The sequence below is a fragment of the Equus quagga genome, chromosome 15, assembly GCF_021613505.1.
Source record: "Equus quagga isolate Etosha38 chromosome 15, UCLA_HA_Equagga_1.0, whole genome shotgun sequence".
Taxonomy (NCBI): Eukaryota; Metazoa; Chordata; class Mammalia; order Perissodactyla; family Equidae; genus Equus; species Equus quagga.
The window spans coordinates 92,565,863-92,582,608 of record NC_060281.1 but is presented as its reverse complement, the minus strand read 5'-3'; the positions used below and the strand labels follow the sequence as shown (position 1 = coordinate 92,582,608).

The 16,746-nt window shown below is 42.4% G+C and overlaps 1 protein-coding gene across 1 annotated transcript in view; it reads left to right on the top strand.

Annotated features, from left to right (window-relative positions):
- The first annotated feature begins 9,060 nt into the window (after positions 1-9,060).
- The window catches only part of LOC124227226 (sodium/glucose cotransporter 1-like), a 57,926-nt gene continuing 50,240 nt past the window's right edge, over positions 9,061-16,746 (top strand). The window contains exons 1-2 of the mRNA XM_046641071.1: positions 9,061-9,153; positions 10,403-10,462. Coding sequence (XP_046497027.1) covers positions 9,076-9,153; positions 10,403-10,462 — 138 coding nt within the window. The 5' untranslated portion in view covers positions 9,061-9,075. The remainder of the gene's footprint in view (positions 9,154-10,402; positions 10,463-16,746) is intronic.

Here is a 16,746-nt window from a genome sequence, read left to right as displayed (position 1 = left end):
TCAGGACTCAGGATAAATAATATTCTAATAAATCCAAATTAACGCCCCAAGTGCACACTGAACACAGTATCAAAATTGTAAATAACGACAGGAACAGTATGACCAGCTTCTCCTTTTGCCCCAGGCTCCAACATGGCTCCAAGACACACCTTCACCCATCCCGCCTCGGTGGCCCCACGCTAGCCCCATCCGCCCCCAACTCTCAGTGCAGGAGAAAGCGAGCGCAGCAAACACGGGAGAGCCTTGCGCCCGGAGTGGCAGGGAAAGCGGCTTTCCGCTTTCTCGCTAAACGGAGCGTGAGGAAGCAGGTCTTCGTGACCTCGCGGGAATTAAGCCGCGCTGGGCCGCGGGGCCCGCCGGGAACTCTCAGGCTGCACCGCGGCCCTTCCCGGGATGCCCTGCGGCGGCGGAGCCGAAGCCCAAGGCCGAATCGCAGCCAAAGCCGTTGCGGCCTCCGCGGACGTCCGCGTTGCCGGCCTGGCGCAAGCGCCGCCATGAGCTTTCTTTGGCACAGTGTCGCCTCGAACTGGAGTGTCTTGGGCTCTGGCGTCGACAGTGTCCTGGACATCCTAGTGCTGGTTTTGTACCTCTTGCTGGTCTTGGGCGTCGGGCTGAGGGTACGTGGGGCCCGGAGGGGAGGACAGGACCCGGACGCCACGCTTGGTTCGACCCTCCCTGCTTGTCACCCTGTCCCCACCTTGCTGCCCCCCACCACCCTCTCATCCCGCCCCTGCCTGTGCAGAGCCCTCAGCAGAGACCTCCCCACCCTCCCGTTGCCTGGTTACTCCCCACCCTTCCAGGCAAGAGTAAGTGCGCACCCTCGGCAGCGGAGCCATGCTGGGCAGCCCCACGTCCCCTCCCCACCCCCAAATGAAGGAGCAGGTCAGATCCCCCTGCGCCGCTGCCTTGAACCGAAGCGGTATGTAATAAAGAGTCGTTGTGATCACCATGATGTGGTGCTAATAATGGCAGCTACCGATGATTAGGCGCCGGAGTGCTAGGTGTGTGCTGAGCGCTCTAAGTGCATGGCATCCTCACAGCCATGCTGTGAACAAAGTGCTATTACTTCTCCAGTTTCACAGGTGAAGGCACTGAGGCTCAAAGAGGTTAAGTAACAGCCAGGGAGTGATGGAGTTCAGATTCCAACCTAAAGCTGCCTCAGCTGACTCCTGAGCTTAAGCACTTTGCCTTGCTAGCCAGACCTCAAAGTTCACATGTAACTTAGGGCTCTAAGCATTCCGTTAAATTTGAATAAAAGGCTTCTATTTTCTTTTCTGGTATGAGATTCTCTTAGTAGGGTGGAGGCTGTGTCTCTTTTACTTCCATCCGCCCGCTAGAGCTTAGCATGTAAGTACTCAAAAAGGTGTCTCTTAAACATGCCACCCAGGGCCAGACTCTGCCTGGAAGGAGCCTGCCTGTCTTGCAGTGAGAGATCAGGTGAGTATGAAGGCTTCGGCTGCTGTCATGGCATCCCTCCTGGGCTAAGCTGTTAACTGTCGGAGGCCTCTGCCTGGCCTGCCTCACCAAGCACTATCTGGCAACAGTGCCACCATCTGCTGACCAGTGGGAGAGGTTTCATACTGGACAACCCCCACCCAGCTGAAACTTTCATGCCCATATGACCTTTACCTCGGGGTGCTTCACCAGGTCACCAGCAGGATTTACTGTGCAGAATCTGGCCCTTCCAAGTACGATCATTGGACACACTTTTGAGGGCTTACAGTGAATCATTAGGCTACTAGTGGGCAGGTAGAGTAATGGAGACATCAGTCCATCTCATTGAGAGAATTTTGTACCAGAAGAGAAAATACAGGCCCTTTATTCCAAATGTAAAGGAGAAATCTGAGGTATTTATCCAGATCGTTCAAACCTCTGGTTTTTTAAATTGGTCTCAGTTATGAGAAACCTTCTTCTAGGTGGCCCAGGCAGGGGCTCTGGGTAGTGAGTCCTTGTTTAGGGAGCCTTCCCCCAGTGCTGTTATTAGGAAGCCCCCACCCAGCTTTCTTCCAGGCCCGGTTGGAGCCTAAGTCTGGCTAAGGTCAGAGGACTAGTAAGCCGTCTGGCCACTTCCAAAGGCAGCCTCTGTTCTTTCTGTTCTTCTGGGAACCTTAAAACATGCACGGTTCTCCAGAATGCTTTGATATTTTCCTTCTTTATATTATCATCTTTCCACTGGTTCTTTTAAAAAGTCATATATCGTTTTTAATTACAAAAGTTTTACATGCTCACTGTAAGAAGTGAAAAGATGCATAAATATTTAGAGAATAAGTTTACTCTTCTTCCCCCATCCTTTCCCGTCTCTCTGAGGTAACCATGGGCTGTGTGTGCTTCCTCTCCTTTCTTGGTGCTTATGCAAACATACAGACATATATGTAGAGTTTTTGTGTTTTGTCTTTACAAAAAATGTGATCCTATCATACACATTACTCTGCAGGTTGCTTTTTTTGTTTACTAAGTGATGGAGAGTCCCGCAGGTCACTAGATCGAGATCTGGCCCATGTTTTTATTAGCTGCATAATAATCATACAAATGTGTACTATTCATCTCTTCCCCACTAATTGACACTCAGATTGTTGCCAGGTTGTTGGGTTTGGGAGGTTTTTTAATGTGTTGGTGCTTTGAATCTGTGTGGCATGGATTGCTGAAGTTGGAATCGCTGGGTCAGAAGGGTGTGTTTACTTGAGATTTTAGTAGATATTTCTAAACGGCAATCCCCAAGGCTGGCTGAGATTTACATTTCTCATAAGCAGCATATGGGCGTGCTCTTTTCCCCCAGCCCTTCCCTTACCAGCCCTACTAGGTTTCTGTCGTTGTTTGCCAGGCTGACGGGTGAAGAGGGGTATCTCATTGTAGCTTTGTTTTACACTCCCTGGACTCCTGGTGAGGTTGAGCATCTTTTCATGAGTTTACTGTCCGTTGAATTTCCTCTTCTGTTTATTTGCCCATTTTTGAATTGGGTTATTTGACTTTGCTTTTATCAACTTGTCTATCATTTGAATTGCTAATCTTTTCCCCAAACTATCATATGTCTAGGCCAGTGTTTCTCAACCTCAGCACTACTAACATTTAAGACCAGATACTTCCTTGTTGTGGGGGTCTGTCCTCTGCATTCTAGGATGCTTAGAAATATCCCTCATCCTTACCCATTCACAACCAAAAATGTCTCCGGACGTTGCCAGATGCTCCCTGGGGACAGGCAGAAATCACCGTGGATGAGAACTAGTGGTCTAGACTCTGCTAGTGGTGTCTTTTTGTCATTTGAATTTTGATCACTTTGAAGAAGTCACCTCTCTTGCTTTTCCTTTACATGTTCTAGATTTCTTGGCTTATTTAGGAAAGTACCCCCCAACCGCAGGGTTATACAAATATTTTCTTCTAATATTTTACAAGTTTTTAAAAAATATTTAAATCTCTAGAACATCTGAATTTACTCATATACGATGTGATGGAGGATCTAACTTTGTTTTCTTCCAGTCATTAAACCAACCACCCTTTCCTTGCTGAACCCGCTTGCCCGCAGTTGCACAGATGGGCCTCCTTTCTGAAAGCGTGCATCAGCTTCTGTCTGCTGAGCGCCCACGGGGACATCTTAGTCTTTGTTGCTGGTGCCTTGGCTCTCACAGGATGTTAAGGGGGGAAAAACTTACACTTTTTATTGTTTGTTTTCTCTGTTATGAGTCTCAGCCCAGAGATCTTGGAGAAAGTGTTGGATGTATCCTCTGCCCCACCACCCTGGCTGCCATAGTGGTTGTATTATTCCAGAAGGAGAGCAAAGAAGAAGGAAGAGGCAAGGACGTGTGCTTAAGCCACCTTCTTCCCAGGATCTCCTCCTCTTCTCGCCTGGTTCTTTCTTTAATAGAAAGAGAGGATGATTTTATTCATCTTAGAACAGTTTGTACATTCCTTTTAAAAGTTCTCATGCACTCTACCTTCATATCACTGATACTTTACTTAGAAAGGTGGGCTCTGCACATAGCAGGCCCTTGATAAATATTTCATGAATGAATGAAATGAGACTAACTTAACATGTCTGATTTAGAGAGTTGTTTCTTTGGTTTAAGGCTTTATGATGTGAGGGGACCCCATTATAACACAGATACCTCAAATGGCAGCGGTAAGTTCACTCTTCCCACAGAAACACATTTCTGTCAACTAACTCTCATCCTTGGGTCATGCTAGTCCTAAGCAGCCCAGGAAATCCCCAGTATTGTCTCTTGAGCACACCAGAGTCTGGTAATCAGAGCTGGGACCCTGAGTAGAGAGGACTCGGCTGTGTTAGAAGGACACCATAGTGATGGCACCCTGGCTGCACTCCTGGAACAAGCTAAGCACATGTTCAGATTTGCCATTCCTGATTGATCCATACATTCACGAAACCATTGATCTCCCAGACTGTGCCAGAAACTATGGCACTGGTTAACTACTTGGAAAAAAAATAAAGCAGTATTATTTTCACAAGAGTGTAGAGAAGTGGATATGCTCCTGCAGTCTCATAGCTGGAGGAGACTGGAGCCTCCAGCGAGGCAGCCGTGAGCCCTCCTCCAACTCAGAGGGTCAGCACTTCTCTTCCTAAAGAGAAAGAAGCTGCGAATGGATTTGGGGATCTCTACTAAAGACATTTACCCATAACTGAAGGTCATCGTTTGAGAGACCTGTGTCTTTAGAGCAGTTTGGTTGCTTGTATTACATTGTTTTGTTGTTGTCTGTGTGTTTGAAGGCTCTAGTGTCAAGCGGTCGTGGGACAGTAGAAGACTTCTTCCTGGCTGGCCGAAAGCTAGCGTGGTTGCCGGTGAGTAAGTCTTGCCTGTGACGGTCCACCTTAGGGGCTGCCTGTTAACTTGTTTATTACTTTAATTTAGATGTCTTATACCCAAAATAATTTGAAGTTGTTGACTCAGCAAAGTCGTTTCCTTAGTAGTTCCTTAAGTCTTAAGTAGTTTCTTACCTAAATGTCTCCATTTAACTCAGTTTAGGTCAGTAACCATTTATTAGGTGCCTGGTATGTACAAGGCATCATTCCAGGTTCCAGGGCATAGGTAGCAAATAGACAGTCCTGCCTTCTGGAAGTGCACAATCTAGATTGGAAGTTAGACGTGCATCCAGCAAATTACAGTGCAGTACGTACAGTAAGTCTCTTAGGAGGCGCATGGGCCAGGTATGGATGAAAGGCAAACTGAAGCTTGCTGGGTATGTAGTGTAGAAAGACAGGAAAGGGCTCACAGTGGGGTTGTTTGAGCAGGATTTGGAGATGGAGTAAGTGTTTGGCCAGGTAGAGTGTGAGGGCATTCCAGGCAGAGGGAACAGCATATGCCAAAGCATGGAGGTGTGGAACCGCTTGATGCTGGATGGAGGGAGGTGGGGTAGAAGGGCTAGAAACATTTTTGTTGTTTATATGTTAAATAATTATTCATTGTACAAAGTGATTCTGTCCAAGAGGAATGCCTCAAAGCCCCCACAGCAGTGGAGGCAGCTGCCCCCCCATGGCCCAGTATCCATGATGGGGTGAGTGGAGGTGCCCCAGGGAGGAGGAGGATGTCGGGTCCCAGCAGGGCCCAGAGTCTAAGGACCCGAGCCAAGCCTGAGCCAGGGCAGCTTTGTAACTTACTGTGTAAACATATACATACCTTTCGCACACAGGAATGTAAGGTACACTTAGAGAATTGTGCAAGAAGCAGGCCCTTGTTCACTGATGTATTCTTTGTCCTCAAATGTTAACCAGTCTTATGGCAAGGATTTGGTTTTCCACATTGGGGTGATGCTTCATAGAGAGAAGTCTTGTCTGGGGAGGAGGAGGTGCCTTTATTCAAAGGGAAGAGGGAAGTGCACTCAAGTGGCGGATCCAACAACCTGACAGAGATGGCTTTGCCTTGCTTAGCTGGGAGATTTGGGGAGATTTTCCTGGTGTTAAATCTCTGAATTATATTTGAATCTTCTTTTTTTGTAAACCTGGTTTAGAAACACATTGAATGTGGCAAAGAAATATTTGCAGTGGGCCACCTACCTTAGTTTATTTTTCAGCAAAGGATTCTAGTGGCACGATCTCTCCCTGGGCTGGGAGGCCCCCAGTCTTTTGCCTGAGCCACGCTTGGCCTTGAAGTCATGTTTTCTGTACCCAGAAAAATGGTAGTCTGCTCCTCACGTTCCATTGTATAACTGTGACACTTGTAGTGATTTTCAGAAGACATTAACATGCTTTGACCTTCCGATGTTTGTATATGTTATGATTTATTAATTTCTTTACTATGACTTCTTTTTCATTATCGAGATTCTTGCTTAATGAACAAAATATATTATGGTATTATTAAAGGCATTTATAATGGAAGAATAATTTTGCCACTCCAACTTTCCTTTTTCTTTTGTATTTTAATTCAATCAGCAGACACCTGATGGGTATCAATTCCTCTTGTTAGCAGGGCCCACCAGAGGCGTGTTCTTGTCTTTCCTTCTTTCTTTCTTTTTTGTTGTACTGGCTTATTCCTATGGTCAGTTCTCAGTCCTCCTCTTACCTGGCTTGGCAGTGGTGAGACTCTGAAACTCTCAGTCCTCCTTCCCTCCCCATTTCGTCGCCTGGCTTTCCTTTCTTGCTGCTCACCAGCCACTCATGCACAGTCTCCCTGGCCAGTTCTCCCCCATGTCCCTGGCTTCCTAATGCTGGAGCTCCCCAGGGCCAGCGCGTGACCTCTCATCTCCAGTTACACCCACAAACTTGGCAACCTCGTCTAGTCTCATGGCATTAAATACCAGTTATGTGCTAATGACTCCCAGGTCTCTCCCTGGACTCTGGACGGGTGTATCTACTGCCTGTTTGATGCCTGTGCTTGAGAGGTCTGTCAGGTATCTCGAACTGAACGAGTCCAGACGAGAGCTCTGGACTTTCTCTGCAAAGCTGCCCCTCCTGCCATCTTCCCCGTCTCCTGAAGAGCAGCTCCATCCTTCTGGTTGCTCAGGTTGACAACCATGGAGTCATGTTAGACTCTTTGTTCTCTCTCACACTCAGCATCCAGTCCATCAGGAAATCCTGTGGCTCGGTCTAAAAAATATATTTGGAATCTGACCACTTCTCATCAACTCTGCCTCCAGGCCCATGCTGCCATCATCTCTCACCTGGATTATTTATAACAGCCGCTGTTCTGGGCTCCCTCCTTCTGCCTTTGCTCCTCTATATCCAGTCTCAACAAAGCAGCTAAAGGGAGCCTATTAAAACTCAAGTCAGACCATGTCACTTTTCTGCTTAAAACCCTCTGGGGGCTCCCATGTCACCCAAAACAAAAACCCAGCTGCTTATAATGGCCTATATTAGGCCACAGGTGATCTGTACCTCCTTATCTCTCTGACTGGACCTCTCAGGACACCTGTCCCCAGCTCTAGGCAGTGTCCTTGAACAATCCAGCTGTGCTTCTGCCCCAGGGCCTTTGCCCCTGCTGCTCCCTCCAGCTGGAGCACTCTCCTCAGGGATGCCCATGGCTTGCTCCCTCACCTCTTGTATTCCTCAGCTCTCTTCTCAGTCTACTCTGACCTCTCAGTTGCTCAGCACATACTATCTACTTTTCCTCCTTTCTTTTTCTCTGTAGTACTTATCACTGTCTATGAAGCTATAAAATAATCCTTTAATTTATTTTATTTATTCTCTTCTTCCCAAAAGAATGTTAGCTTCATGAGGGCAGGGATTTTTGTCTGTTTCACTCACTAATATATCCCTAATGCCAGAACAGTGAGTGGCACATACTTGGTAATGGGCATTTATTAAAACTTATTGAATTAATGAGCAGTAACTTTTTAACCTACCTTTTTTTTTAATAATGTACCAATGTCTTCCTAGGTCTATATAAACATGGATAAGTAGATATAGATATTTTAGATTTATATGCAGTTGCATAGTATTATATCATATGGACATTCCACCATTTATGTACCATATTATTGGGTAATTTAGACTGTATATAATATTTCGTTATTATGATAAATATAGCAAACATTCCTAATAGTGAAAATAACTACTGTTACTTGAGTACTTATGTGCCTCTTCTAAAATTTTTTTTCCCTTATATTTGTCACTGCTAAGATGTTGGTGCGTGTGTGCTCTCAACTATGTCAATATTAGTGCATTTTACCTTTTATAGTTATTAAAAAAAAAACTCTGTCTTGTTTAATGCTTTTCATCTTGAATGCTACTCTATCTTATGTTAATATTGTCAATGCTGGGTTTTGTTTGTTTGTTTTTACCTAAAAGGCTTTGTTATTTTTAGCCTCTCTTATTAATTTGGTTTTAAGTGTGTCTTATGTCAACAGCATAATAGTTGGATTTTGATTTTGGGTGGAGTGGCTGTCTCTACGCAGTTAAAAAGCTGTTATTGGTTTAGGAGGGATTTGTTCATTTTAAATGCCTCTGGGATTTTTTATTTTGAAAGTAACAGATGTTGGTTGTAAAAAAAAAAAAATTACAGTCGAAGTATAGAACTTGAAATGTTCTCCCCGTTCCATCTCTGTAACCGTAATTCCAGTCCCCAGAAGTATATACTGCCAGAATCACTCGCATGTATATATAAACATATGGGCACAAGTGTAACAGGCACACGTAAAATTTCAATGAGATTATATTATACATATTGTTTACCTTCTTTTTATCACTTAGTAGAGCTCCTTTATTCTTTCTGTATGCTGCATTGTATTTCATCATGTTACTCATGTACCTTAGTATTTTAACCAATCCCTTATAGATAATCAGATGTTAATATTTTTAACGTATTTCAAATGATGATGAAATTACGTTCCTGCCAATATTTCTGCATTAGAGAATTGCAAGTAAGTCAGTGGAGCATGTGGAGGCCAACAACATGGGAATGGCTGTCCTACTTTTTTCACTTTCTCCCTCTTTTTGTTTTATAATTTGTGGTTAGAGTTCATACAGAAGAAGCACGAATGAGAATTCTGTGCAGGGAATAATCGCTTTTGAGAAAATTTAAAAGTTGATTTGAGTTTACACTTGTGAAAATTAATTCTTGGAGTTGGACTAAGAGTTCTGATGTGTAATTGGCTTTTGATTTTCAGATAGGGGCTTCTCTTTTTGCCGCAAATATGGGCAGTGGCCGCTTAATGAGCCTGGCTAGGAAAGGAGCTATGTCGGGGATTGCTGTTGGGGCCTTTGAGTGGAATGTAAGTAATACCTTTTGCAGCAGCTAACCTTCACCTTTATCATTGTCCAAATCAAATTCATAAACATAAAAACTTACTTTCAAGCTTGAGTAAATATTAAAGACTTCTTGAGAAGTCATGCAAGAAAGGAACTAACTTTTTGATCTCTCAGAAAGATTGTGCTAGTTTTCATCCTTAGTAAATTAACGAAGAGATAGAGAATGTTTACGTTTCAAGGACCATAGGAATACAGTGATCAAAGAACTGTTAGGAGGCTAGTCAGGTAGGGAAAAGATCATATTAATATATATATATTTATATGCATTTCTGTGTATGTGTATGTGTGAATATGTAGACATACAGATATATATATATATGTATGTGTGTATATGTGTGTATATATTTGTGTATATATATTTGCAATATATATTGAGATGGGGCTCAACTGAGCTTTTTGAGATATTCAACTAGTTACTACAAAACTCCTAATTGGTCTTCTAGGAATACTAGGTCTCAACTATAAAACTTATAAAATGGATTATTTATGTAATCTGTGGAGTATATTTGTTATAGGACATAAAATTTGTTCACCTAAATTATAAGTGTATTTATAGGTCTTGGGTTAGTTAACCTATCTCTATATAAATCATCTGGCTTATTTTTGGGTAAATCAGGAAGCTCCCTACTTTCTGAGTCTCATTTTTCTACATGTAGACTACAAAAATAAAGAATACTTCTAGCAGAGTCACTTCCAAATCTAAGAAGCAGCCCTGGTCTATACCATCATTTACCTCTCAGAATTTACTAGCATCTCCTTCCTGTATTCAACTTACCTACCCCTTTGTTGTAAAGAAAGCCAGAGCCAAGTTTATTACTTAATTTCATTAACTTGTGTGAAATTTTGGTGTAGTTTCTCTCCCATTTCTCTGAATGGTTTCTAATTTTTCTCTTTTTTTCGCTGTCTTTTATATTTAATTATAAGAGACCTTCACTCCTACCCGGAAGTAGGCAAACAATAAGTTAAAAACAAATACCTTAAAAATTGGCTCAGTTAATCCCCCAAAATTAAGAATACACCTTTTTATTAGCAAAGATCAAGTGCCTCTAAGTTAGGTTGTACTGGAGGGTGTCTGCTTGGGCTGTTATTTGTAAGGTCCCCAGGAGTGATACATTTGTTCAGCTCAAAACAGATAGTAACTGAGCTTGCATCTCATTTAAGAGCTTGGGCTAGATGGGACCCTGATGTATTTGTTGTTCTTCTTGATTTCAGGCTCCACTTTTTCTCTGTGTTCTTGGTTGGATATTTTCTCCTATTTACATTAAAGCTGGGGTGAGTGTCCATTATCAGTTACTCTATTCTTTACAGTGTTTTTTCTTACAAATATTGCATATGTACATAAAAACATCCTGGAGGACAAGTTGAACTTCTCAGTCTTTTGATCTTTGTACTGACTTCCCTAAATACTGTGAAATGCCTGAAATAGTGTTATTGTGCCTTGGGTAAACAGACACCAGTAACTGCCTACGGTTTCACGCTTCACCTTGCTCAAGAGTTCACCTCTTAAGGCTTTTATAGAAAACATTTTAAAATGTTATTTAAAAATAAGAACTAAATAAATGAAGACAACAACTATGTTAATGATTGGAAGACAATATCCTAAAAATGTTAGTTCTCTCAATATTGGTCTGTGCATGAAATGCAATTCCAAACAAAATCCAAAGAAGATTTTTTGAGAAACTTGACAAGCTGATTCTAAAATGTATGTGGGAGATAAGGGGACAAAGATGTATCAGTGCCCAGCTGAGAGAGGAGAACAAAGACAAGACAGACCAGGATGCATGTCCATGGGCGTGTATGGAGTGACGTCATCAACATGACAGAATAAGAATTTTCTCCTGTCTTCCACCCAAATAACGCCAATTTAGACAATCACCTACAGACAGGAGGACCTTTGTGGAAGTCCAGGAGTCCAGTGGAGAAATTCTAGCAAACTGTTAGAGCAAAAAAAAATATCCAAGATTGGATGCATTGAAGAGGGTAAAAGGAACAGTTTCACTTTACCTGAATCACTCCTCCCCCAAGGTGGCAAGAGAGACCTTCTCAGCCTGAGATTCTCCCATGGGGCAAAGTGAGAGCAAGTGAGTAGGCACCCAGTTCCTCCAACTGTGAAGGGTGCTGCCAAAAAGACCTACGTCTTTCTCACATCCAGAATACTGAGGTGTGCTGCATGACTGGGAGACAGGAGGTGGCTGACAGAACAGCAGCCAGGGCTCTTAGGTGGCATCAAAGGAATATGGGTCTAACTGCTTCACAGACTATTAGGAAGCCTGTCAGTGAGCCACTGGGGCCTCCTCACCTGCAGATCCCCCCAACTGGCCCACGGGCACCCCAGCATTCCACACACCTCAGCCACATACACCCCCAACCTGTGGCCAGCTCCCTTGGAGCACTGCTGATGGTGGCAAGAGTGAGCCTTTGCAGAAAGCTAGTGAGCATGCACAGAAAGTCAGTCTGACTCTGTGGGATTGAGAGAAAACACACAAACTTGAGCAGTCAGCACTGCCCTAGGGGAAGCAAGTAAACAGGAAGTGGTCAGCACTCGACCTGGCTTTGCAGGATTGAGAAAAGACATAAAATCTTAAGAATTCCCCCCCAAGAGAGAACAAGAAGTGTGGAGCAGGTGTACCCATAGAAAAGCTTCAGAATCACTAGCAGTCCTGACAGAAGATATTTCTCTCCAAAAGCCAGTCAATTAAGACTAGAGGAGGTGATTGCTTCCTTAAGTGCAAAGACAGCAATGCAGGATTCCAAGAGGCATGAAAAGTCAAGGAAACCTGACACTACCAAAGGAACACAATAGTTTTTCAGTAACTGATCCCAAAGAACTGGAGATCTGAGATTTGCCTGAAAATAATTCACAGTAGTTGTTTGAAAGAAGCTCAGTGAGCTACAAGAAACACAGAAAGACAATTCAGCAAAATAAGGAAAACAATACAAGAAGAAAATGGGATGTTTAATAGCGAGCTAGAAATCATCAAAATAACCAAACAGAAATTCTGGAGCTGGAGAATACAATGAATGAAATGAAAAAAATGCAAGAGAGAACATCAGCAACAGACTGGATCAAGCAGAAGAAAAAATCTGTGAAGTAAAAGACAGGTCATTTGAAATTATCCAGTCGGGAGAACCAAGGAAAAAGAGGGAGAGCGTGAAGAAAGCCTACACATTATTGGAATCCCAAAAGGAGAAGAGAGGGAGAACAGGGCAGAAAGCTTGTTTAAAGAAATAATGGCTGAGAACTTCCCAAATCTAGAGAGAGATTTGGATATCCAAGATCATGAAGCTCATAGGTCCCCCCCAAATTTCAACCCAAAACTGTCTTCACCAAGACACATTGTAATAAAACTATCAGGAATCAAAGACAAAGGAAAGTTTTAAAAGCAGCAAGAGAAAAAAATTCCTCTCATACAAAGGACAAAGGTTAACAGTGGGTTTCTCAGCAGAAGCCTTGCAGGCCAGGGGAGAGTAGAATAATGTATTCAAAGTGGTGAAAGGAAAAAACAGCCAACCAGGAATACTTTGCATGGCAAAGTTGTCCTTCAGAAGTGAAGGAGAGATAAAGCCTTTCCCAAACAAACAAAAGCTGAAGGAGTTCATCACCCTTGAGCTGCCTACAAGAAATGCTGAAAGGAGTTCTTCAAGTTGAAAGGAAAAGATACTAATTAGTAACAAGAAAACATAAAAATATGCAACACACTAGTAAAGTTAAGTATATAGTCAAATTCAGAATACTCGGATACTGTAATATGGTGGTATGTCAATAACTCTAGTTTAAAGGTTAAAGGACAAAAGTATTAAAAACAATAGCTACAATTATTTGCTAATGGCTACGTAGTATAGAAAGAGGTAAATTGTGACATCAGAAATGTAAAATGTCAGTAGAGAAGTAAAAGGGTAGAGTTTTTGTATGCAATTGAAGTTATCAGCCTAAAATAGACTATTATATCTATAAGGTATTTTATGTAAGCCTCATGGTAATCACAAAGCAAAAACCTACAGTAGATACACAAACAGGAGGGAATCAAAGCACAGCACTATGGAAAAGTCATCAATTCACAAAGGAGAAGACAGCAAGAGAAGAAGAAAATAACAAGGGAACTACAAAACAGCGGGGGGGAAAAACTGGTAAGATAGCATTGGTAAGTCCTTACCTATCAGTAGTTACTTTAAATGTAAATGAATTAAATTCTTCAATCAAAACGTAGAGTGGGTGAATGGATTTAAAAAATAGCATGGTGACTGTAGTTAACAATACTCTTATATACCTGAAAGTTGCTAAGAGAGTAGATCTTAAATGTTCTTATCACAAAAAAATGGTAATTATCCAAGATGATGGAGATGTTAAATAACCTTACTGTAGTAATCATTTCACAGTATATATATATATATATATATCAAATCACATTGTACAAGTTAAACCTACATGGTGTTATATGTTGTTATATCTCTGTAATTCTGGAAAAAGAATTATGTATGTAGAAGAGCAAAACCGTAAGAATAGCAGGGACACTCCTATCAAAGAAAAATAAGGACTTGCCCTACCAAATATCAAGACTTAGTATAAAGCTGTAGTAATTAAGACAGTATGGTGTTGATACAAGGATAAACACATTGACAAGTGGAAGGATGAAAAAGCCCAGAACCAGTCATATATATGGACACTTGATTTATGACATTGATGGCATTGCAGATCACTGAGGAGAGTCGATTATTATATGAACAAAATAAAATTGGATCCTTATTCTACACAAAAATAATTTTAGATTGGTTAAAAGCTTAAATAAGAAAGGCAAAAAATTTTAAACTTGTATGAGAAAGTATAAAATATCTTTATGCCCTTGAGATACAGAAGGATTTTTAAAATAAGATAGAAAAAGCCCAAATCTCTGACTGACCACCAGAGTACACATTCATGTGTGAGATCCCAGGGAGCCTAGCCAAAAAAAGGCAGAAACCAGAGGGAGATTTGTCCTGCAGACAGAGCTGCACCTGGTGAGGTGTGTGCTTTTGCTGTGCCTATGACTGAATACATTCCCCAACCCACACAGTGTAGGCAGTGGAAAGCAGAAGTCTCACTGATTGAGGTATCATAGGATAGAAGTAAGGGCTGGAAAAGCTGTTGGAAATTTAGGTGGGGAGCTCCGAAGACGAGGGAACCAAAGAGAGAGTTAACTCCCAAATCTGAGTGTAAATTCTGCCCAGATCCTTGAATGACTTCGACTATTCAAGTGCATGGAAAACCTCCAGAGGACCAGGCTAAATTAGCAACAGCTAGAAGCTGGAAAAAAAAAACAAGCAGAGGGCCAGCCCAGTGGTGCAGTGGTTGGGTTCACATGTTCTGCTTCGGCGGCCAGGGGTTCGCTGGTTCAGATCACTGGTGTGGACCTACACACCGCTTGTGAAGTCATGCTGTGGTAGGCATCCCACATATAGAGTAGAGGAAGGTGGGCACAGATGTTAGCTCAGGGCCAGTCTTCCTCAGCAAAAAGAGGAGGATTGGTGGTAGATGTTAGCTCAGGGCTAATCTTCCTCAAAAAAAAAAAAAAAGAGGTCAGCTGCTGCACGCTGCTGGGTGGGAGTGGAGGTAGGGTGGCATGCAAGATGTTGCAGTTTGAATCCAGGCAAGTTAATTGCCTACTAAAACAAGAAACAGCAGTCCTCAGAAGAACAAAACAGACTCTAGAGTGCTACATAGTATTATCTATGATGGCCAGTCTTCAACCAAGAAGTATTAGACATCCCAAGAAATGGGAAAATAAACGTGACCCACACTCAGGGAGCAAAAAGCAATAAATAGAGACTGACTCTGAGCAGACCCAGATATTGATTTAACAAGGACTTCACAGTTGTTATTATAGATATATTCACAAAAGGAAAGGAAAATGTGATATTAATGAATGAATAAATAGGTCCTCTCAACAGAGAAACTGAAACTATAGAAAAGAACCAAATGGAAATTCTAGAGTTGAAAAGCACAGTAGCCGAAATGAAGAATTCACGAGAGGCTGAACAGCACAATTAAGATGGCAAAAGAGAGCAGCAGTGAACTTGAAGATAATAAGAATTAGCTAGGATAAGAACAGAGGGGAAAAAATTGAAGAAAAGGAAACAAAACCTCAAAGATCTGTGATACAATATCAAGCAGTCCAATATACATGTAATTGGAGTTCCAGAAAGAGGCAGAAAAAAATTTTTGAAGAAGTAATAACTGAAAATCTCCTAAGTTTCGTGGAAAATATTAATTTACAGATCCAAAAAAAGCTTAACAGACACAGAATAGAATAAACACAGAGAAAACTACACCTGTTTATGTCATAGTCAAACTGCTAAAAGCAAAGATAAAGAAGAAATTTTTGAAGTGGTAAAAGAAAACTCATTACAGGCAGGAGAACAATGATACAGTTAATGGATGACTTCTCATCTGATACAACGGAGGCCAGAAAACACTAGAATGGCATGTTCAAATGCTGAAAGAAAGAAAGAACTGTTAACCAAGAATTCCATATCTAGCAAAAGTATCTTCAAAAATGGTGAAATATATACAAAAATAAATCATTATGTTGTACACTTGAAACTAATATACAGTCATGCATTGCTTAATGATGGGGATACATTCTGAGAAATGTGTTGTTAGGCAATTTCATCACAAAGAGTACTTACACAAACCTACGTGGTATAGCCTACTGCACACCTAGGCTATATGGTCCTAATCTGATAGGACTGCCATCATATATGTGGTCTGTTGCTGAAGGAAACATCATGTGGCACATGACTGTAATCTTATATGTCAGTTATACCTCAAAAAAAAAAAAACTGCCAAAAAAAATGAAGGTGATTGGGTATGTAAAGATTTCTTAGCTAGGATGCAAAAAGCACAAGCCATAAAGCAGGAAATTGATATATTGGACTTCAAAATAGAACTTAAAACTTTCACTCTTTGAAAGATATTTTTAAGAAAATTAAAAGTCAAGCTAGAGAGGAAGATCCAAGATGGCGCCGTGAGTAGTCCTCTTTGTCTCTCCCCCTTCGAGTCTACAATTATTTGGACACTTATCGCTTGACTAAGGATATCCAGACAGCATCTCAGGACGTCTGAGATACCCACGCGACTATACATCAGAAGGCGGACGGACTTTCCTCCGGGAGGATGTGGAAATAGGTGAAAACTCTCCGACCCCGACGAGCAGCCTAGTACCCGCAAGCGGCTTTCTTCCAACAGACGCCCCCAGAGGATTTACACACATCTAGGGCAGGAGCGAGCACACAACAGAGGAGGGACAGTGGAAACAGGTGACCAGAACCCTACCTAAACCCCCCGCAATTACTCCTAAACGCAGAGGTAAACTCTGGAGTTGCACACCTGAGCCCGCAGGGAGTGTCTCTCCCCGCCATTGGCGGGGAGACCCCGCCTGGTGTTCGCGGCGCCCGGAGGGTCCCAGAGAGAGTCGCTGAGGGTACGGAGGTCTCCCAGCTGCCGTTGCCCGCCCCGTGGGAGTAGGGATTGCCGGAGATCTCGGAGAGGACCGGGGCTGGGGGAACTTTCAAAGGCCGGC